A 24,005-nucleotide genomic window follows, 5' to 3' on the forward strand; every position below is an offset into this window, starting at 1 on the left:
TCACACCTGATCTGTGCACTCTGATATCTATTCTATCTTTGCGTATATATATTTTTTGTACAACATATTTATATATATGTCATAATTTTTGGTAAAGCTAAATTGTCAAATAATTAGAGAAACTAGACCAAATCAGTTAATTATGAATTTCATATATTGTAATCAATAATATTATAGTCTATCATGCATGTAATTAATAAATTTTTCATCATATGTTATTTCTAATCCAATATAATCAATATATTGTAACTAAAAATAATAATCTCAGCAAAATATGGATAATATTTATATGGTGTGGTTCTCTTTGTTTTTTTCATATTAATGACTAATACAAATAAAACTAATCAAATAAAAATGCTAATAAATCAATCTAGCAGTAGCATATAAAGCTAGAAACCATTTCAAATTCAAGATTTCGAGTAAGAATGTTTAAATTTTGATTTTGACACAAATTTACTAAAACAAATTCATCCTAATACTTATCTAAGAAACAAAAAGATTTACCAATAAGAAGAAACAAATAAATAACCAAACTACAAGCAACGCATTCTAAATCGGGCTCAAATTTAATAAAGTGGTAAACACTTGTAACACTATTTTATAACATAATCCCGCGTTTTAACGCGGATCATAATCTAGTATATAATTAAAAAAAATCCTCACTTATTGCATCAATTACACTTGCGCGGTAACTACATATATAATTTGTGAATATATGCTTAACTGGTCCTTACAAAAGAAAATATATGCAACAAAAAGAAGAAAAGAAAAAAACTATCATAGCCAATAGTAAGTAGCTTTATATTTTTTACAAGTTAAATATATTTAATACATAAATAAGTGGTATCAACACGTATGTGTTTAACACCAATAGAAATAATTCAACTAAAATCTTATCAATATTTTTAGAGTGTTTTAAGAAAGAAAAAAATGTCTAGAGTGTAAGTTGATAAACATCGTTTCATATGTTGTTATCAACGTATTTTTTCAAAGCTGATGTAGAATAGACATATTGTAAGCTCATCTTGTGAATTGTCTATTTTGGAGATTTCATCTTTTAAACTTTGAACTATCTCATCATAAATCAAACAGCGGTTGATGATAGAGATGTTAAAAATGGGAGCAAGTTGTTATGTTACTATTCAGAAAAAATTGTTCATGTTCGAAGAGTAGGAGATATATGGTATGGTATCCAGTTCTTCTAAATCTTCTTGTTTTATTTCTTCTGTCTTTTTCTATTCTGATTCAATACTATGTCTTCTGCTTTATCTTCAATTTCTATCTATTTATCTGCTTCTTCTTGTTATATTTCCACTTCGTCTACTTCTACTTGTCTTACTTTCATTTCATCTTCAACAAGGTCTGTGGGATCACTAGGATCTTCTTTAAATACTTTAAGATTATGGATACTTTATTTAAAAAGTGAACACTGGACAGTATAAAATTAGGAATTTATGATACATGCAACAAGAATATAAGAGAAAATCAAGAATTAGATTTACCAATATTCAGCTAAGGATATAAAATAGAAACCAAGATTCAAATATTGATAGTATAATGTATTTTACAATGGACGAAAACTATACAAGGAGTGAACCACATATTTATTTCATTAACATCAGGATTGTTCAATGATATGATGAACATTGAAACTCATAATAAATACCTAAAGTTAACAAGAAGCAAAGTATTTTGTGAAACAAAAATATTAAAAATGTAAATAATCTAAATGTAACTGATCATTAGTCTAAGGTATAGTTGTTCCAAATAATGTTGTATAAGTTTTGAATATATTGAAGACACGTTAACTTTTCAGCATGGTGTATTCTTGAGTGATTTCTTCGTGAAACTTGAAAATATTTGTTGATATTTGTTCAACAAATTAATTTTAAGAATGATTTGAATGTTCAGCTAAACAATTTTGTTTTGCAAAAGTTATAATTTATTTCATTTTCCATTGCGATTCATTTTTGGTTCTTTTTTTTGGTGATTTCGATCGCTTATATATGGCTTGAAATTGAATAAAACAGCATGAACCCGATTAAATCTAAAGCAAAAATCAAATTAAACATGTTTTTAACTTAAGACAAACTAAATAATCTAAATTGAAATAAAAGGTTTGGGCTTTGTCATGGCTTACAAAATTGGCTAAAATTTGCCGGTGGGTGATATATGGTGTTTTATACATCTTGTATATATGCTTTTAAATTGGTTTTCATGTCTTTATCGAGTCTTCCTAGTCCTTTTGGAGTCATTACAGGTCTGGAGTTGCATTGGATGGGAGATGGATCAGCTGGAACAAAAGAGGCAGAAAACAATGCAATTTGGTGGTTTTCACGCATAACAGTCTTGATGACTGTTCCGGATAGCGGAGCAACCCGAGTGATTGTTCCGAGTGAGTGTTCCAGCGGCAGAGATTTTTAAGGAAACTACAATCATTACGGGATTTGCCCTAATTATCCCTATTTTCTCTCCCAGCCGCCTGTGGCTTTGATATATCATATTTTTCTCTTTCTTTTTACATTCTACGCTATTCTAGAGAGAAGAAAACCATTGGAGACTTTTGTGCTTTTGGATTGTAAAGGGAGAAGGCTCCATCTCTCTCACCATAGAGAAGATTATCCTGAACCCTCTTTCTATCTCTTTTATTTACATGAAGTATTATTCAGAATTGATTTCTGTGTTCTCTCTTGTTATGACTGAGTAGTCGATCTAGCTAGCCTAGGGTGTTAGGATGTTAGATCGTGAGCTAAACATAGATAAGTATCCATTGATTGTCTTCATTCATAACTGCTCTTATTGCTTGCATTAAACTGGCCAGTTATTGTTAGATCCTAGGTTTAACCTATTCATTAACCGTGTAATAGGTTGCTAGATCTGTTATGAATGAGCATAGCATCCCTAATCAGCGAAAGTAGATATTAGGGTGTTTTGTGAACCGATTGGACTTGATTTTAATGTTCATCATCACGCTTTGATCCAAGCGAGAGCTTAGGTATTGAGGCTGATCGTTGAAAGGTGAAACACCACGACAGTGGGTTGATCTAGTATTGTGTTCCTAGTTCTAGACTAGTCCATTAATCAAACTTGAATAATTGTTTGGCTCATGATTGTAAGTGCCCGTTAAACCCTAGGTTAGTTTCTCATTAATCTGAAACTTAAAACCAATCTGTTACTTTCTTTTTACGTTACCACAAACTTTAAAACCCCCATATTGTTTTAGCTTGATTCTGATCCCATAAAGATAAAGTGTAAGATTTGGTCTCTGTGGATTCGATCCTAAAGTGCTACATCGACATACCATTCGATTGTGGTAGTGTGCACATTAGGTTATTTGGTGTGCGTATACACGTAATATCAAATTGGCGCCGTTGCCGGGGACCATCTTTTTACCTTTATTTTTCGGTTATTTATTTAGTCTAAGACCTCTAACTTGCCTTATCCTTTTTGTTGCAGCTAATCTTCCAGGTGCATGACCAGTAGACATACTCGGAGAAACGCACAAGGAGAGTTAGTTACATTTACCAACCAGGAGCTATCAAGGTTAGAAAGAACAAATCGTCAACAGCCAAGGCAAACTGACACCACTATGGGTGATCACGCCAATCAGGATGATCTCGCTGCGGCTATGGCACTCATGCAGCAGCAGATGCTACAAATGCAGCAGACCATCCAAGCTCAGCAGGATGCTGCTGAACAGGCTGCTCTCGCGCAGCAAGAACAACAGGCGCAGACTGTTCCAATCGGGCAGAGAAACCTTCCGCGTAACATCCCTACTACGCGCTCTGCCATTGTTCCTCCACTCTGCACCAGGCAGGACTTCGAGATCAAGCCTGCTTTGATCGGTCTAGTACAGAGAAAGGTGTTCTCTGGTCTCTCTACAGAAATTCCAATGGAGCATATTGAGAGCTTCGAAAAAGTCTGCAGTTTCACTCGCGTGAATGGTGTTCCACCAGACTACATCACGTGCATGCTATTCCCATTCTCTCTTGATGGAAAAGCTGCACGGTGGTTGAACTCTCTCCCTACCGGCTCTCTCACTTCATGGGAACAGGTCCGATCAGCGTTCCTCAGCCATTTCTACTCTAAGGCGAGAACAGCTGCATTGAGGAACAAGATCACCTCCTTCAGACAGCTCACTGATGAGCTTTTCTGCGACGCATGGGAGCGCTTCAATGACTATCGCAGAGAATGTCCTCACCATGGATTTGATGATGATTATATCCTGGACATTTTCTATGATGGAGTGGACTGGAAATACCAAGGTGCTCTAAACTCTGCGAGCAATGGAGACTTCATGACTCAAACCATAGCTGGAGCGTTTAAGCTGATTGAGAACATGGCTGCTAGCTCAGCTAATAAGAAAGAGGAGAGTGATTGCTCCAAGAAAGGAAACAGTTCTGACGCCCAGAAAATAGATGAGCTGACTGCCAAGGTTGATCAGCTACTGAAAAACAACCAAGGGCACGTTTTCAGCATGGAACAACCTACGGCCGGGCATATTCAGAACCAGCGACAACCGCAGAGCAATCAGCAAGCTGTTCAGCTAACGAGAACAGTCAACCAGATGAGCTGAAGGGTCTGGGTATGATGATGCAACAGCTGTTGCAGGGTCAGCAGGTTCAGGCCAAGGTGTTGAATCGGGTAACCACAGAAATTGACACCAGGATGGGCAACATGTTCACTGAGCTGAATAACAAGTATGACAATCTTGCGATCCATATAAGAAAGATCGATGTTCAGCTTGCTCAAACAGTTGAGAGTGTCAAGAGGCAACAAGAGACGCTTCCTGGAAGAACTGATAAAAATCCTAGGACTGAGCACTGTAATGCAATAGAGCAGCCGTTTGCTGAGACTGCTTCAGGCGCAGAAGAGAGAGCAGAGCAGTCTGCTAGCTCTGGAGTGACTGCTCCTAGCGAACCTGCTGAGACTCCACCATCTCGAGTCTATGTTCCCAAGGTTCCCTATCCAATTCCACCTAGACATCTGATGGATCCCATTAGTGAAGAGCAGTTGATTGGTTTTAACAAGATGGTGAGAAGGCTTCCTAAAGAACTTGCATTCGAAGATGCTCTGCAGATTCGTCCACTGCTCCAATATTTTAAATACTGTAGAGAGACTCAAGAGGAGATCAAGGTCCTCTATACCAAAGCACTGTCAACACCAGCACTGAAGGTATTGCCTAAGGTTGATGATCCTGGAAAGTTTGTTTTCCCATGTTCCATCGCAGGAACAACCTTCAAGGATGCTCTTTGTGACTCTGGTTCTTGTGTGAATCTCGTCTCAAAGGCTATTGTAGACGATTTGGGTATTGCTGATGTTGAGCGTTCTCAGCTGACCCTGACCTTTGCAAACTCTTCCAGAGCAGTCCCATATGGAACCATCCGCAGCCTTCATGTTCAAGTAGGGGAATGCATTGTTCCTGCTGAGTTTCAAGTTGTTGAGATGAACAAGGATCATGAGATGCCTTTAATATTTGGAAGGACATTCATGGCTACTGTTGGAGCAACCATCGATATGCCCAACAAGAGAGTCTGCTTCTCCAACATCAACAAGAAAGTTTTCTACAAGGCTGTACCCACCAGATCTTCCTCATCACACGCCTCTCGCATCTCAGTGTTTGATGTAGAAAAGCTGAAGGTTGTTCCAGAGAAGAAGCATGGTGATAAGGGTGAGAGCAGGCTGTTATCTGATGAAGATCCTAGCACTGATCCTACTAAATTCAGAGGGAATTCAAGGGTGAAACAGAAAGTCCAGAAGAAAAGGATCAAGGGAGATCCTACAATGACTTTGATACCTCTCAAGTGTGATGAGAACTCCATTGAGTATGAGGTAAAGTGCAAGGGTACCTCTAAACCTTTCTCTAAAGTCAGAGCCATTCTCACACATGAGCTGAAGGAGAAAGGAGAAGATGCTGTGAAAGGGTTGTTGAGCAGAGTTCTGAAGATGAACATGTCTGACTGTGGAGCTTGTTTTGGAACAAGCCCTCTTGCTCAACCCGACTGATCCCAGTCACCAAGTCAAGCTAGAGACTTAAACCAAGCGCTTGGTGGGAGGCAACCCACTGGTAAGTGTCATTAACATTAGGAATTTCTTTTTACTTATTTTTGTTTTTAGTTTGTTGAGTCTCAGGACATAAATCAGAAAATCCGAGACCCTTGACTGGAGCAAGCAGCTGGCTGCTCTCATTCCAGAGCATCCTTTGCTGGAGCAACCGCGTCTTGCTCTGTCAGGCTGCTCCGCGCCAGGTAAGTATCTCGAACAAAAAAAAATGTTTATTCTTGATTTCACCTTCTCTCTGATTTATTTTCACACCAGGGACGTTGTGAAGTAAGTCTGGGGGAGGGTTTTCGTCGTTTACTAACTCGTTTCTTTCTTTTGTTTTTCTTTTGGGTCAATTTGAGCCAGTTTTTATTGAGTCAGTCAAAATTTTGTGGGAATTAGGACCTTATTCCGTGTTGATCACTAACCACCTCGTGCTTTAGTTATCTTATTCAGTGACCTTAGCAGTGGCGAAAGACACACATGTGGACCTGGAACACCCTGACATATCTCACTTGATTCTCCAGAAGGTTCTCAGCCGATCAGGTTACACTGGGTAGACTTAACTCCACCTTACTTGAACCTAATCTTGACTGAAATTCTTCTTGTTATGGGCATTAGATCAGGGAAACGAGAACACACTCAGGACTTCTTATCCTTTTTATCCATCTTGCTGATCCTGAGTGGCTAGCTCATCTTTAGCTAGTTCCCACCCTGCACCTTAGCCTTTATTCCACCTTCATGCATTTGTTTTTCAGTGTCATATGTGCAGATATGTGCAAAAAGGTCGGAGAGGAAAGGATCAACGCAGCCTCCTACTCGTTACTGCTGCAGAAATTATGTCAGAAAGGAGAACAAGCAGATTAAGGGAGCAACCGCTCCATAACCAATGAACTGCGCAAGAGCAGGGGTGGAGAACCAGAATGGTCGCGAAATCAGAACCACCAGTGGCACTCAGAACGATCATGTATTACCTCCTTCTTCGTCACATCACCATATCAGTCTTCAAAAAAAAAAAAAAAAAAAAAAAAAAAAATAACGAGATTAATGTGATGGAGAAGGAGAAGAAAGAAAAAAAACATGGAGCCACTGGAAAGGTCGAGCAAGAAGTTGGTACCAAGTATTGAAGAGTGTGTAGAGGAAAGTGGAAAGCAGAACAATCAGTTGCCTGTTCCGTCATCAGAACAGTCGCACCAGATAGAGCAAAAACGAGTAGAGGCTGTGGACATCAATGGATCTATCCTCTCTTGCCATTTTGTGTGATATCCTGCATCCTCTTCAATGAAATGGTAGCCCCTAAACACTTTTAACTCCACCATTAAATAGCCTGTTCCACACCTAGACCGTCTACCCTGAATGATGCCTGTGATGAGAAGCTCACGCTACTCTTAAATGAATGTAGGGAGTTCTGTCTCGATAGTGTTGCTTTTTCAGGTTTGAGATGAAGAGTATGGAGCCGATTTTTGAACAGCAGTCAGTGGGGTTCCGGTAAGGGTGTGTTGTCCTAGTTTTACTGCTTGTATGGTTCAGAGATTCGTGGTTAAAGTATGGTTGCTGAGAATAGGAGAGTTCCCACACTTTCAAACCTTTCTCCCTGTTCTTGATACTTGACATTGTTTGAGGACAAACAAGGATCTAAGTCTGGGGGAATTGATATATGGTGTTTTATACATCTTGTATATATGCTTTTAAATTGGTTTTCATGTCTTTATCGAGTCTTCCTAGTCCTTTTGGAGTCATTACAGGTCTGGAGTTGCATTGGATGGGAGATGGATCAGCTGGAACAAAAGAGGCAGAAAACAATGCAATTTGGTGGTTTTCACGCAGAACAGTCTTGATGACTGTTCCGGATAGCGGAGCAACCCGAGTGATTGTTCCGAGTGAGTGTTCCAGCGGCAGAGATTTTTAAGGAAACTACAATCATTACGGGATTTGCCCTAATTATCCATATTTTCTCTCCCAGCCGCCTGTGGCTTTGATATATCATATTTTTCTCTTTCTTTTTACATTCTACGCTATTCTAGAGAGAAGAAAACCATTGGAGACTTTTGTGCTTTTGGATTGTAAAGGGAGAAGGCTCCATCTCTCTCACCATAGAGAAGATTATCCTGAACCCTCTTTCTATCTCTTTTATTTACATGAAGTATTATTCAGAATTGATTTCTGTGTTCTCTCTTGTTATGACTGAGTAGTCGATCTAGCTAGCCTAGGGTGTTAGGATGTTAGATCGTGAGCTAAACATAGATAAGTATCCATTGATTGTCTTCATTCATAACTGCTCTTATTGCTTGCATTAAACTGGCCAGTTATTGTTAGATCCTAGGTTTAACCTATTCATTAACCGTGTAATAGGTTGCTAGATCTGTTATGAATGAGCATAGCATCCCTAATCAGCGAAAGTAGATATTAGGGTGTTTTGTGAACCGATTGGACTTGATTTTAATGTTCATCATCACGCCTTGATCCAAGCGAGAGCTTAGGTATTGAGGCTGATCGTTGAAAGGTGAAACACCACGACAGTGGGTTGATCTAGTATTGTGTTCCTAGTTCTAGACTAGTCCATTAATCAAACTTGAATAATTGTTTGGCTCATGATTGTAAGTGCCCGTTAAACCCTAGGTTAGTTTCTCATTAATCTGAAACTTAAAACCAATCTGTTACTTTCTTTTTACGTTACCACAAACTTTAAAACCCCCATATTGTTTTAGCTTGATTCTGATCCCATAAAGATAAAGTGTAAGATTTGGTCTCTGTGGATTCGATCCTAAAGTGCTACATCGACATACCATTCGATTGTGGTAGTGTGCACATTAGGTTATTTGGTGTGCGTATACACGTAATATCAGTGGGCTTTATACAAAAGCAAATATAGAACAGTGGAAGACATGATATGTTTGTTTACTCTTGGTGGTCATTACATATATAACACCTGAATATATTTTATATAGTTTTATTATAAATATAAGGAAAATATAAGTATCATAAGCAGAATTTGGTAACTAAAAAACCAAAAAATTGTAATTGCGTAGTTAATAAATTATATTTTACGAAAGATTCCACTTTTTATGTTATAATACCTTGATTTTATAACGTCAATTAAATTTTGTCCTCTTTTAAACAATTTAATTAGCATGTCAAAATAATGTCACTGAAACTTATTATTTAGTCAACAATAGTAATGTCGAAGTACTTTTCTTACTATAGTGTTAAAGTGTTTTCTTTGGCCGGCTGGGTGGATAGGTTAGCCGGTGTGGACTGTAGTTCGCCGACGTAGCAATCATATCATTTTTATTTATTTGTTTTTTCCTAATAAACAGTTTTTCTTTATATTTTCTATCTACGAATTTGTGATTTGGTTGTATTTATATATAGGTTGTGTACCAAGTTTAACCTAGAGCAGAAAACACTACAACAAAAATACTATACATCCAATTTTTTCTTCTTTTGTTATTTAGAAGATGACAAGGGTCCCTGACGAAAGGGTTCATATGCGATAAATTGAAGCTTTTGTCTTGATATAAAAATTAGTAATCACCTTGTAACCAGTTAAGAAATGTTGGCTTTTCAATTGAGGAGTCGTTGAAAAGAAAAGGAAAATAAAAATGAATTTAGTGGTTCATATACAATGTATAAATAGTTATGCATATTTTTTTCAACAAATAATTATGCGTATATAATCTGAAATTTTGATGACCTTTCCCACGGAGAAACTGCTTTTCCTTAACGTTTAAAATATTTTTGACATCCTCTTTATGCTTTACTTCAGAGCACTGGAATACAATACTAGTAACTACACCGACCACAACCCTCACAATTCAAAACAGAGAGAGAGTATTATTCTCAAGCTCACCAAACCTAATCATTTTCATAATTAATTAAGTAGAAAATAGTTTAGGTAAAGATGATGAACATATATGATGCTTTTGTTAAGTTCTGATATATTTTTATGAATTTAACAGGACAAAATGGAAAATTACAGATTTATAGACCTATTAAGATAATAATATAAATAATTTTTAAAAATATTAAATTTTGATACATACAAATTGCAAAATCACTTAAATTTATACAAAAAGAAGTAAAATATTAATCAATTTTATTATTAATTTATTTTACGAGGGTCAGTGTTTTGGCTGGCTAGTTAGTAGTATGTCTTGGAAATTTTGTGTGACGTTGATAAAAAGAACTGGAACACTCGTGATAGAACGATCGAGTAAGAATACACAATGCAAGCTGTTTAGTATAATACGTGAGCCATCAATGTTCATTAATTCGATCATCCCAAAAACAATGGATCCACCTAAAAAAGTACCTAACAATCCACCGCGATCTAGGCTATTCTAAATATACAGTAGAACTTCTTTTTTTTTTAGTTCTAGATGCAAAACTTTATTCAAAGAAATTTTTAAAAAAAAAAAATTATCAAAGAAAAAGTTTCACATGTTTTATCACATATACACTATAGTTATTCGTTTGAAAGCGACGATATAAATAAATGTTATATGATATGACACGTCCAACTTTTCTATAGCTAGTTTAATTATGGTATTAGAAGTTTCTCCAAACACACCCGACTCAGGTTCCATGTGTGTTAACAATAAGGCAATCGCTTTAAACCCTTTCAGTTTGTATAAACTGGGGCTCTTGTGTATATAAAATATTCGTTAATTGTTTCAACCATTCATAAAACTTAAGAAATGTTCAAAGCAATTTCTTAGTTTCCTTTACAATTTTGTAAGCAAATACATATTACTAAATTTTGAAACACAACAGCATATAGTAATTAAAAATTGTAGTTTTGTAGGCAACATTCAAAACCACAAATTATTATATCTTGCATTTTAGATGTTCTTGTATTAATTTATTTTATTTATCACTTTACCTCAGTAGATTCTTACTTTATTTTCTATTTCTACTGCATTCGAAATTTCATGAATTTCCCTCGTTTTTAGCTTGTTTAGCTCAGCAAAATAGTAACAAAAGCCAAAACCAGTCAAAAGGGACAGATTGCAGTGTAGTGGTAGGACATTCATTCATAAATGACCTTTTCTACTTAGTGGAGGACCGTCATGCAATACATTTTGCCCAGAATATTATTAGTTCACAAACCAAACCGCTATTTAAAACTATATATATGGAGTTTATCTACCTGTATAGTGTAAGTGAAAATCGTGAAATGATCTGAAATGTTAGAAATAGTTCAATAATTATCTGTCTGACTTATCTTATTCAAATAATCAATGAAATTGGCTATTAGCATATACAAAATTCAATCATCTGCATGTCAACAGTTTTTTAAACAGTTTGAATTATGTCCTAACTTATAATACAAAGTTTTCCTTATCACTGTTTATTTTTTAGGACAATGATCGTAGACAAGATAACATCTTATAATTCTCGTGTAGTGGGGGCGAATAACTTTGATTAGAATAAAACGGATGATTTGGCACAGCCATTATTAATGTTATCTAATCATAATTAACAATAACATATAGTTTTTGTCCATAATAGAAGGTTAGCACGTAATATCACTATGGATATTAAATTCATGAAACCAGCCGTGACTTATCGACTCATAATGGCGTAAGGTTTCATTACAAAGAAGGAAATAAAAAAAAAGTTCACTCAAAATGAACTTTTGGAAAATAAAATAAAAACTTTAAGAAACTTTGTATATTTATAAGTTTCTTCTTTTTCATGTAGAAGAAAACAACTATGAATTCAATTATGAAAATCTTGAAAAAGTAATTAGAAAGAAAATTTTTTGCTACCACGAACAAAAAGAAAATTTGTATACTCTTTTCGACCTCTCGATCATTCGAGATAGAGAATATAAAAAGACAAAAGCCTCCATATATGTAGAAACATGACAAGTCATTATCCTCCACGTAGATGGTCGGCTACGCTTCGCTGGATATACAGCGATATCACTTGTTTAGCCTGTTACTAAATTTATTTAAAACAAATTTTAAATCTCACCAGCTCCAATCAAATAACCTCCAACCAAATTTATTATATATATGTTGTTTTTAAAATAATTTTATCAACCGGTAACCAGTCACAAAAATGGCGCCACCTCAGATATAAGTATGAGCAGAGAGTAGACCAGAAAAACCATCTCACTCTTCTAACATTCACAACATTTAATCTCAGCCGTTCGATCTTTCTCCGACCATGCCGATCAGAAACATCGCCGTTGGAAGTCCCAATGAGGCCACCCGTCCCGACGCCTTAAAGGCGGCGTTGGCTGAGTTTATTTCAACTATGATCTTTGTCTTCGCCGGCTCAGGCTCAGGAATGGCTTTCAACAAGCTCACTGAAAATGGAGCCACCACTCCCGCCGGTCTCGTAGCTGCCTCACTGGCACACGCTTTTGGACTCTTTGTTGCTGTCTCAGTTGGCGCCAACATCTCCGGCGGACACGTTAACCCCGCCGTCACTTTCGGCGCTTTCGTTGGTGGAAACATCACTCTCCTCCGTGGTATACTCTACTGGATTGCTCAGCTACTCGGCTCAGTCGTTGCTTGTCTCCTGCTCAAGTTCGCCACCGGCGGTTTGGTATGAATAATTACCCTTTATCCCTTCTAGTTTCTTTATGTCGCTAGAATGTTTCGCTTTAGACACTAGAGACATTAACTAATGTAATGTTCCCATTGGTTTTGGTTTGAACTCTCTAGGTTTTGTAATTAAAATTGTACTTTTACCTATTTTTGCCCTAACTTATCTGCCAAGTAACTAATGATCTTTCTTTTTTTGAAATTTCACTCGCTAAATGTTTCGCATTAGAAATAAATCATACTATATTAACTAATGTTCCCATTGGTTTTGGTCTGAATTCTCTAGGTTTTGTAATAAATATTGTATTTTCACCTCTTTTTGGCCTAACTTCTCGGCCAAGTAACTATTGAACTTTCTTTCTAGGTTGTGCCGGCTTTTGGCCTCTCCGCCGGAGTTGGAGTGTCGAACGCTTTGGTTTTCGAGATCGTGATGACCTTCGGGCTTGTTTACACAGTCTACGCCACCGCCGTTGATCCCAAGAACGGAAGTCTTGGAACAATAGCTCCCATAGCAATTGGTTTCATTGTTGGTGCCAACATCTTAGCAGGAGGAGCCTTTAGCGGAGCCTCAATGAACCCCGCCGTGGCTTTCGGACCAGCTGTGGTAAGCTGGTCGTGGAACAACCACTGGGTTTACTGGGCCGGACCTCTTGTTGGCGGTGGACTCGCTGGACTCATCTACGAGGTTTTCTTCATCAACACCACTCACGAACAGCTCCCCACCACCGACTACTGAATCAATCTCTCTGTTTCTCTCATGTGTAATTTGATTTGTCGTCTTTGAATTTTAATGCTTTTTTTGTCTTTTGCGTTTGTGTAATTTGGCATCATCATGTGTTTATGACTGTTGGATCTTTCAAATGAATCCTTTTCTGTTGATTTCCAGAGTGATAATTGCAAATATTGTGAATTATGTATCCATATCATCTTAAGCTTGTGTCATTTCCTCTATTTTGAATGTCCTCGTCACTTTATTAGACATTAACTTAAATCCAAGACTTATGCAAATAAGGTGTATAGTATTCTAAAATAGATGTACTAGACATTTATTATTTGATTATGACGGTTTTTTTCAGAAAATAAGAAAACAAACTATGATACAAATTAAATGCCTTAGAAACTTTGATACACGTTTCAGTATATTAATTAACGTCTAATACATACGGTAACAGCTATAGTTGCTACTTGCAACTATTGTTTCTTTCCTTTCATAAACATTTTTTATGTTATAAAGGAAAGACTTCATTCATCATCTTCCCTTAAATGGGCATCATTTTAAGCTATAACTACTAGAGACTTAAATGATAAAACTAGGTGAAAGATTAACGTTGAATGAATCTGAACCATGTATAAACTATGTTTTCACAATCAGTATATTTTCTGGTATAGCCGTATAGTTGATCTTCATCACTTCAAGCTCATTTTATCCCATATTTTCACACTTTATCAAGTCCTTCGTGGCTGTCATATCTATACGGGGTTAGCTGAATTTGCCGTATTTTCTTAGAAACATGTGCATAATATAGAAAATTGTATCATGTATGTAGTAATTTGAAACATGTATAGTTCTTGGCATTTTGCAGTGAGGTAGCAAGAAAATCAAATTGTAGGGTCACTGATTCCCTTTACTGAGTGTAGTAGTCAATACTCAATAGTGACTAAGACTTTGGTGACGCTATATTACTAACCATAATGATATAATCTCAGGACACCTCATTTCAATAATAATCCATACGAGCTTTATATACTTATAAAAAAGTGTAACTAGTTACAAATACATAATATATTTATTAATTGTTAGAGAAATACAACCCAGCGTAATGATATATAGGTTTTACATGAAATTTCTTGTAAGCATGTTGCATGATCGTTTGGTAATATCAGTCGACAACGACCAATATTATGATAATACGTACATCTTGTAAACATTTTCGGTGAAGAGGTTATCGTCCGGATGTACACTGTTTTATCCCTCATTGGCTAATGTTTTCGTTATGTTCCGAAACTGTGGCATATTTGTTCTTTGTGTTTCACATGCTAAGTTCTAAAACCAGAATCTTTTTCGGTTTCGCATTGTATATTCAAAATTTTTGGCTAGATGGACAAGGATGGGCAGAAGCACGTGAACACCAAGCACCGTTTCTAGCCTCTTCCTTAGCATTCGTTCGTTCATGTATTATTAATCATGAAATTTTGAAATTTAGTTCCATAAATGTTTCTGTGTTCGAAATTATAGATTGATGATTCGAAACATCGCAAGTCTTATTGTTTTCATATATATTGTGGACTGTGGTCTGCGGAGACTGTGTCCTTCCAGTGTGATCAATACTTTCTACAATTAGGTTAAAGGATATCCTGAAGATTATATTCGCCATGTAGATTCATTTTCTCATCTACTTTTGTAATAAGCATATAATCATCTTCTCAAAAGAAAGCATGCAATAATTGAAGTTAGAATAGTGGTCGATGACTCTACTGTCTACTACACTATACACGTACATTTTCTTGTCAATTATAATGTAAAAAGTACTCGATTTCCATGTGCAGTCATATGGGATTCTTACCTAACACCATCTCCAACCCACTTCTATTTTTATCTTTATATTTTCCTCTAAAATAGAAAAATTCTATTATAAAAGTGGATTTGCTCCAATGTATGACTCTATAATAGAGTTCCTCTATTTATAGGAGAAAATATAGAAATTTGCTATTTTCATCTCTAAATATAGAGGTAAAAAGTAGGATTCCTCTATATTTTCCTCTAAAATAGAGGAACTCTATTATAGAGTCATACATTGGAGCAAATTCACTTTTATAATAGAGATCTCTATTTTAGAGAAAAATATAGAGATATACATTGGAGATGCTCTAACATTATGTATCTTTCTCTTTCCCTTTTTTCCCTAGAACTCTCATCATCATTTTTTCTGTCTGAATAGAGTATACTCACGAGTCATGGCATATTTTGTCAATCATACGGCTCTTACATGTCAGATTTTATTAGGTAGAAGAGGTCGGCCACATGAACTAAACACAAACTTTGCTTACACGCAAAATCAAAATATAGAATTCTATCTAAACTGAAAGTTCAACCGAATCGAACAAGCTTCTAATTTTTACCATCGTTCTAACAATAGACATTACTAGGTGATATATATAATTGAGTTAACCGGAAATAGATTGATTAAAAGAAGATGATCACACAAGTGATAGTTTTCTGTCTAGTAGTTCATTTTCTTGGAATTTTGAGTATTACGTGTCATAATGTTCTAGCAGTTACTGATACTTCAAATATTTTACAGATACAGAATAAATACGACCATCAAGGCATTGATTAACTAAGGACACACGATGTCACAATCGCTAAATTTTTCATAGCTAAACAATATGGTAAAAAGATTCGCACGAGGGACAATTCCAAAAAAACTATCAAAAGTGATGGAAAAATGGACCGTAGAAAAGGACAGCTCTGGCTATCTGCTAAAATGTAAATTGGCCGAGAAGTGACCTTTCATGAAATTGCTACAACATGATTATTGGGAATTTTTTGAGTGAGGTTATTAGCGGAATATAAAAATTCGTCTCTTAACTTTTAACTAAAAAATTAAGAATCAGTTCTTAAATATTTTATTTAACAGCCGGTTTTTAATTTTTTTAGTTAAAAGTTAAGAGACAGATTCTCATATTCTGCTAAGAACCCCACCGTAAAAACTCCCAATAATCATGCTATTAGTGTTTGGTTCTGCTTCTGTTTTTGTTTTTGTTATTTCTTCCAATTATACAGAATATGGATTTTTACATCTATAAATTAATTTTGTTGAACTATGATTATAAGTGAAACTTCGAATAGTTACATCTAATATATAAATTAAGTTGTAGCAAAAAAAACAAACATTTTTAATTATTCCAAACCTGTGGAAAATTTTAATTAATTTCTTATAGAGGTGCAATCCACAGATGAACTTTTTTAGATATTCAAAAGAAATTTAAAATGTGACCTCATATCCGTATGACAACACATGTTGAATATCGTAGGGTTACTTCGGATTCGGATCGATTAATTTCCTAAAATCCGGTGATTATTAAACCACTATCTTCTTTCCTTTTTATACAACGAAAAGAGAACACACTTTGAAAAAAGTGGATTGAACTGCGACTATCATTTACGCCGACTAGTAAACAAGCGTAATATTGCGTATAGACGTCATTGGGTTTGTGGAGAGAAATTGTTTACTAATCGAACTCATATGGGCCGGTGCCTAACATTCTCTCCCTCATTATCTCAAGTCTTCGGAGCCTTTCTCCCACGACGTCACTTCTCAAGAATATTTTTTTGTTACCATACCAATGTTTTTTACATATCATAAACCATGTTTATTAGGTAGATCATCTTTCTTTACATTATAGGCCATCTACATGGTTAAAAACATCAAAACATTCAAATGCTAGTGTCCGCACTCCGCAGTTATAGTGGTCGTTTAACATAATAATATGCACAAGTGGAATCGTACTCTAAATTCTTAGAAGCCTGTCATAACCATTGCCACTCTCACTATTGGGCTTAAACTCTTTCCCTCATCATGCGTTTTAACTACGGAAGAATTGCCACTCTCACTATTGGGCTTAGACACAGCCCATTTAACAGTAACAAAAAGTTTCCTCAAAGACCATTTTCCTTTATATATATGACAAAGATCTCAGCACAATACAAGTGCAAAGACTTAGCTTAGCTTCATTCTACAGAACCACACTCTCATTTACAAAACTTACACAGATCTATCTCTCATTAACATATAAAAGGCACACTTCCAACCATATTTACACATTGCAAACGTTATACAAAATCCGGTTTTATCAGATTAATTACCTCGTAGCAGCTTTAATCTACATAGACTCACTCATTGCCATCATAAAGTCACAATCTTACAGTCATATACTCTTTTGCTATGTGTCTGAGGTCAGCTAATGGTCCTGAGTTTCTTGAAACCTCACTCCCAACCCATCAAAGTACTCCACACTTGTTCCTCTATCTTGCTTCTCGAGACCGGTAAGCTGTCTTCTTCGTTGATCAACACTTTGTACACCTCCCATTCTCTGTCTCCCGTCAAGTGCCTTCCAATCTCAGCCTATTAAAACACATTTATTCATGGAAATTAGATGATTTATTAGGTCTGTTGTTGGTATGAGATAGTGATTATATACCGAGAAGATGCAGGTGTTGATCTTCTTTAGGGCAAGTGCAATGTCGTAGAAGACTTGTGGCCGTCCTTTTCCTGATAACTCAACAGGGTTTGTCACCAAAAGTTCAGTATCAGGACCTCTATTCATCATCACCACTCTCAGAGGTTGCTGCAGCTCTGCTCTCAAACGAGAAACCAATGCGTCTTGCTTGCTTGAGTCAAGAATCTTCCTACCATCAGATTGAACGATGAACAAGTCTATCTCACAGTTCTTTCCTCGTTTAATTGTAAAACGCCCATATGAGATCTACTCACAAACCAAGATTCAAGAAAATGAGTCACATGGTTATATCATAGACCCTGAGGATTATTGACTCTGCAACAAACCTGAATGTTGAAGTCCTTGAAGGTCCTCATGATATCATAGAGAAGGCCTTTGTGATCTTGACAAGTGATTTGAATGAGCGTGTGAGCTCGGCTTAACGAGTTGTCAACTGCAATTGACACACTGCTTGAAGTCTGTAGCCCATTTGGATGCTCTTCCAACGAGGAGAACAATGTTTCCGCAAAGGAGGAAGAAGCCGGGGAGCGAGCTGTAACTTCTGAGCTAACAAGTTCAATGTCATAGCTCATCATTGCATCTCCAATGGCATCTCTCAGGTACTCATAGACTTCGTGCCTCCTCTTCTCCGTACCTAAAAGCTCTCTGACAAAAACAAGAACAGAACATAAGCAATCCATTTCAGAGTTACGTTTTAAATAATACTAAAAAGATACATGTTTTAAAAAAAAAAATTGTTTCAAAAAGATATTTTTTTTTGTATTTTCAATGCATTATTTATGAATTAGTAGTGATTACTTGTAAACTTCAAAAAATTAATTGTATTTATTAAATTGTTATTGGTTTAAAAAATTATGGAAAATAGATAATCACAAAAAAAATTATTTACCGCTAAAATTCAATATGTTTTTTTTTTTAATATGTACTAACTCTAAAACATACATCATTTTGTGAGGGAGGGAGTATAGGCTCATACCTAGTGTCTGTGACAAAGAACAAGTCCATAACTTTGCCATCAGGAGTAGTTGATATCTTCACTTTCTCAATGTTAATCTCAAGCTTGTAAAGAACCTCTGTGACATCTACCAACACAAAACAACACACAGTCTCATATCAAATCTTGAATCCACAAGAATCAATCAAGAACCTAAAACAGATAAGAGAAGCTAACCATATAGAAGCCCTGTGCGGTCAGAACACGCTAGCTTCAACAAGAAAAGATCAGGAGGCTGAGACTCAGAGTCAGAAAGGTAACATCTTGAGATACCAAAGGCCCAAGCAAAAGCAGGACTCGCTTCCACAAGCCTCGTCTTCAACAGATTCCATCTCGTGTTCGGTTTCCCGATCACCCAGAACACCAAGTAACACCATCTTCCGTCGGTGGATACATCTTTGCATTTCATCGAACACATTCAGTTCACAAAAAATAAAGAATAATAACCAATAGATTACATAAAGTTGGTTCCTTTTTTACCTCCTCTGACAATGTTGAGACCGAAGAAGAGGAGGATACGACAGAGATCGCAACCCAGACCAGTTTTGTCGGGACAGTTGATTGTAATAACACTCGGGTCGCCTTCTTTCTCAGACTGTCTGATTATCACAACGTCATCAGACAAGATACCCATCTCTCTCTCTGTCTGTCTTCTTCTTCTTCTTCAAAGAGTTTTCAATTTTTTTTTTTCTTAAGGTTTGGGCTTTGGCTTTTATTGAGAGAGAGTCAAAGGAGCTTTAACTTCGTCGTTAGCCATGTTTTGTTGTGAATCTTCTCGTTTTAGAAATTAACCCCACTAAATCCTAATTATATTTATGATATTAATTTAAAAATATTGACTATTCAAAGTGTTAGATTTCACGTTGTTATTTTCTGCAATTTATTATTTTATGTGTATTTAGTTAGAATTGTCTACTCCTATCCTCTCTTGGGAATGGTAAACTTTCTCTCTCTTCTCTCTCTCTGAGATTTTTGAGAGATGAAAGTTGTGGTGGTTCCCTCACCGTGTTTGATTATCGCTTCCGGTACAAGACGGTCTTCTCGACGGTGTGTAGCCGGCCTTGTTTCTGGTGGTTCGCGTCTCCTTCAGCGGAACTATCCGGCGTCTGGATCTTGTGAAGAGATTTTGATGGTGTTGCGATCGTCTTCAACGGAGATCGCCGAAAAATCTGAGATGGGGTGGTTCGTTTGGTTTCCTCGGAAGTGGCCGAGGTCTGTTAAGAGTTCGTTATGGTGATGGGAGCCTAAGCTTGGATGAGATCTCGATTTTTTCGATTGATTCTCTCCATCGTCTGCGATTGAAGAAACTGAATCCATGTAACTTCCAATACAGTTGTTGGAGGTGGCTTCGGTGGTTCTGTTATAGGTCCCGGTTAATTCTGGTGTTGGGGTGATGATTCCGGCGTGGTCCGGCGAATTCCGCGGTTCTTTCCGTCTTTGCCGGCGGTAATCTCGCTGTTTGGGTCAAGATCGGTGACGGGTGGATGTTCCGGCGACGCGTGTATGTCCTGGTTGAGACGATGATGACACGTGTCTTCTATTTTCGGTTAATTAAACGCGTCTTATGGCGTGTTCTATCCGACTGGTAGTTTGGGCCGGAGGCCATGTTGCTATAGGGTTTTGTTTTGTTTGGCCCGTTTGACTTTTGGTTTGGGCCATGTTGTATAGTTTGTTTGGGCTTTTGCCTTTTAATAATATAGATGGAAAAAGTCTACTCCTAGAAGTGAGGACTTTAAGGGCTTAATAATTAAATAAGCAAGTCATACGGAATTGCATATACGTGGGCACACTGTTTAGTTACCAGAGCGATCTGAGCTGTGTGCTGACCTGTGAGGTGTTTCTTATTTTACAATTTCTTTTTCAGTTCTTTTTGGTAAAATTATTTTATTGTTTCAGTTATTTATTTTTTTTGTCACAGTTTCAGTTATTTTCTAAATCCACGAAATAGTTACAAGAGACTTGAGACATCAAGTCTAGCAGCAAAAGTTTTTGTTGTTGACAGGCTAATAATATGTTGCATGCATCATGTATTATTAATAAAACCTTAGAGGAATGTTTTTTTCTTAAATCTGGTTACATTATTAGAGAATGATTAAAAGCAAAAGGGAAGGAAATTATGGGAGGATATAGTATTTAGAACTTGATGAGTGGGGGAGGCTGACAATTTTTTGAACCAGGTTTGTGAGGACGGACTTAGGCGCTGGAGATTAACCGGTTGCATGAAAATGCCATGCTCAGCCAAAGAATAATATCCACAAAACTAAAATGGTGCTGAGGAATGAAATGAATTAGATGCTCATAATCTTAATCTCTCAGTTTATGCGTGGTAAGAGGAACTTCATAACACTTTACAGTCACAGTGATCCTTACGAAAGACCAAAACGTTGAACAAGACAACACGCTAAGTATTCATTCTAAGTCTAGAGACTTGATACAATTATTAACAAATTCTTTACAATTCAACAAGAATATTTACAAATTCTGTCTCTTTCCAGTAAAGAGACGAGAACATCATTAGCAACACTCAAACCCAGTGACAGACGACCCACTACATAAGATGGGGTGTCACATGACACCCTTGAAATTTTTATAAGAAAATTCGAATGTGTTTAGAATATATAGAAAGATACTGATGATTTTTGTAAAACTTGATTAATTAACCCTCCATACCAGCATTCAAGCCTTGCCATGACCCTTTTTATTTATTGTTCTTTTATAACTAGTATTTTGATATTTCTTAAAAACATTTTTTATTGTTCTTAGTTCGTAGCCTTTCTATTCATGCATAAGTAAAAATTCCATATGAATGTAACTTTGTAGTATTAATAGTTGCTAAATAAAGTTTGATATGACAAATCATGTATAAAGTTGGTGTTGTTTTTAGTGAACGGCTTAACACTACATTTGATTTCTTTCTTGATTTCTACAAGTTAATATGAAATAATAGGAAGATATTTATAGAAATGAGCAAGTAGGACTAGGAGGAGTAAAAAGTCTTGCCTGCCTATCCAAATCGTCCAAAATGCAACTTGTAAAGGTAAAACTTGCAATATTAAACTCTAATAGTAGCATCATGCTGTTGCTACTAGCATGTTACTTTTAAAAATAACTCGTTCCTTAGACTTTCTTTTTCAATGTTCTCTTTTGAATTGTCTTTGTTCAACTATTTAATATCAGTGGGATATTTGAGCCAAAAGAGTAAAGAGTACCTATCACTTGATTACAATTATGTTGGTTCAAGTCAGTTTATTTGAAGAAACAAAGTGGCATGAAGATTCAGAAAAGAAGAAAGAAGTATAACGTAAATATGCAAAACAACAATCACTGAACCCGCACGAAACCTCTTATGATACTGAAACCGACATAACTAAAGTTTGGAACTTCTTATAAACTTTAAAAATAAAAATAAATCTTTTTTTTTTGTCTTGGAAAAATTCCATTAAAACTTAAGTCAATCGACTTATGAGGTATCTGAAACAAGAAAGGCTAAAAGAAACAAAGGAACAAAGGGCGAAAAACGCAACAAAAGACATCAGTAGATGCCGTAGAAATAAATAGACTCCCAATCAGGGGAAGTACAACCTATGCCTGAACCATTCGAGGCAAGAGATCATTGCAACTACATCACGTCCTAGGAAGCAGCCGCTCCACCCAAGGCTTCAGAATGCAAATAGCTGGCTAACCAACTAGGACCTCCACGAGCTAGATAAGATTGATATCGACGATCCTTAGTAACACTACGAGCTATGGATAAGGCCACCGAGTTGATGCCTGGCAGGGACCTCACCACTTGAAAATGCTCGAAATCATTAGCAATTCTGCGAAGGCGAGAGAGAGCATCAGAAACATTAGGAAACTTTTCTGGAGAGATGAGTGCCTGCCAAGCTTCAGCCGAGGATACTTCAAGGATCACTTTAGTGATATGCAAATCACGCAATGCTTCCAGAGACCACATTATCGAGAAAAGATCCGCTTCGAAGGAAGAGAACACACTCGAGAAGGCTCTTCGACTGTGGAACAAAGGAAGACCCTGATGATCCCGAACAATCCACGCTGCACCACACTTTAGCGATGATACGTCCCATGAGGACCCAACATTACACTTAACAAATCCAACCGGAGGTTTTTGCCAGGTAGTAGAGAGCATTGAAGCTGGAACCTGATCGTAATGTTCCACCTGATCCAAAACCTGCAAGTTAAGCCAATTACCCGCCTCCTCCGTAGCTTTGGAGAGAATAAACTCAGCACTAAGTTGCATACGTTCAAAACAGAGAGCATTCCGCGCCTTCCAAATTTGCCATAAAATCCAAGGGAAGGAACGACGAGAAGAAGCATCAACTGGTAATCTTTTGCTAGTTGACATTAAGTGATACATGTTCAGCCATACTGAAGAAGAAAAGAAACCAGCTGGAGGGAGAGGGAACTTCGACAAGGACCAGACCTCTTTCGCTAGGTCACATTGAAAGAGGACATGGCAGATAGTTTCAGGGCAACTTCTACACCTTGGACAAGTGCTATCAACCGGAATACCCCGAGCACATAACCTCTGTTTCACTGCGAGCGCTCCTGACAAGGCTCTCCAAAGAAAGTGCTTGATCTTTGGCTGCGTTTCCGTTTTCCACAAATCCCGCCAGAGTTTCTTCTCTATCGGAGGGAGGCATGGAGTAGGAGGAGACTGAAGTTTCTGAATAGTCTCTGCAAGTTTATATCCACTTTTGGAGTTGTAGGCGCCATTCTTCGAGAAAGCCCATACTTTTGCGTCATTAACGGAGGGATCAACCTTCATTCGAAGAATGATATTAACATCGTCTTCCTCGATGATTTCTCTTATGAAGCCCTCATTCCAGACTCCAGTAATTGGATCGATAAGATCATTCACAGTAATAGTAAGGTCAACCACTGTACCGAGCTTGTAACGTGGAGCACGTGGGATATCATCAATGATCCAGTTATCCAACCAAACCCTCGTGTCAACCCCATTACCAATCTTCTGTATCAAGCCCTGACTCAACAGCTCCTTGCCATGACAAATACTCCGCCACGCGTAAGATGGACGAGACCCCAGACCACTCTCTAAGAAGGAAGAGCGACGGAAATACCGGTTATGAAGGATACGTGCGACCAAAGAATCAGGATTAGACCACACTCTCCAAGCTTGTTTAGCTAGCAAA

At 36.9% G+C, this 24,005-nt stretch overlaps 2 protein-coding genes and 1 non-coding gene across 3 annotated transcripts; 1 reads left to right on the forward strand and 2 right to left on the reverse strand.

Annotated features, from left to right (window-relative positions):
• Window positions 1-4,102: 4,102 nt before the first annotated feature.
• Window positions 4,103-4,209, reverse strand: LOC125586709. The gene has a single exon (XR_007323245.1). It is a non-coding gene; the product is annotated as a small nucleolar RNA R71 (small nucleolar RNA).
• A 7,824-nt stretch (window positions 4,210-12,033) lies between these two features.
• On the forward strand, window positions 12,034-13,478 carry LOC125585648 (aquaporin TIP1-1). The gene is made up of 2 exons (XM_048755082.1): window positions 12,034-12,600; window positions 12,964-13,478. The coding sequence occupies exons 1-2, from the start codon at window positions 12,217-12,219 to the stop codon at window positions 13,333-13,335; spliced, it is 756 nt and encodes a 251-aa protein (XP_048611039.1). The 5' UTR covers window positions 12,034-12,216; the 3' UTR covers window positions 13,336-13,478.
• A 3,776-nt stretch (window positions 13,479-17,254) lies between these two features.
• On the reverse strand, window positions 17,255-19,611 carry LOC125585649 (ACT domain-containing protein ACR10-like). Its single transcript, XM_048755083.1, has 6 exons — window positions 19,315-19,611; window positions 19,012-19,230; window positions 18,817-18,922; window positions 18,167-18,485; window positions 17,802-18,086; window positions 17,255-17,725 (listed from the first exon to the last, which is right to left on the reverse strand). The coding sequence occupies exons 1-6, from the start codon at window positions 19,466-19,468 to the stop codon at window positions 17,588-17,590; spliced, it is 1,221 nt and encodes a 406-aa protein (XP_048611040.1). The 5' UTR covers window positions 19,469-19,611; the 3' UTR covers window positions 17,255-17,587.
• Between the last annotated feature and the right edge of the window lie 4,394 nt (window positions 19,612-24,005).

The sequence above is a fragment of the Brassica napus genome, chromosome C4, assembly GCF_020379485.1.
Source record: "Brassica napus cultivar Da-Ae chromosome C4, Da-Ae, whole genome shotgun sequence".
NCBI lineage: Eukaryota > Viridiplantae > Streptophyta > Magnoliopsida > Brassicales > Brassicaceae > Brassica > Brassica napus.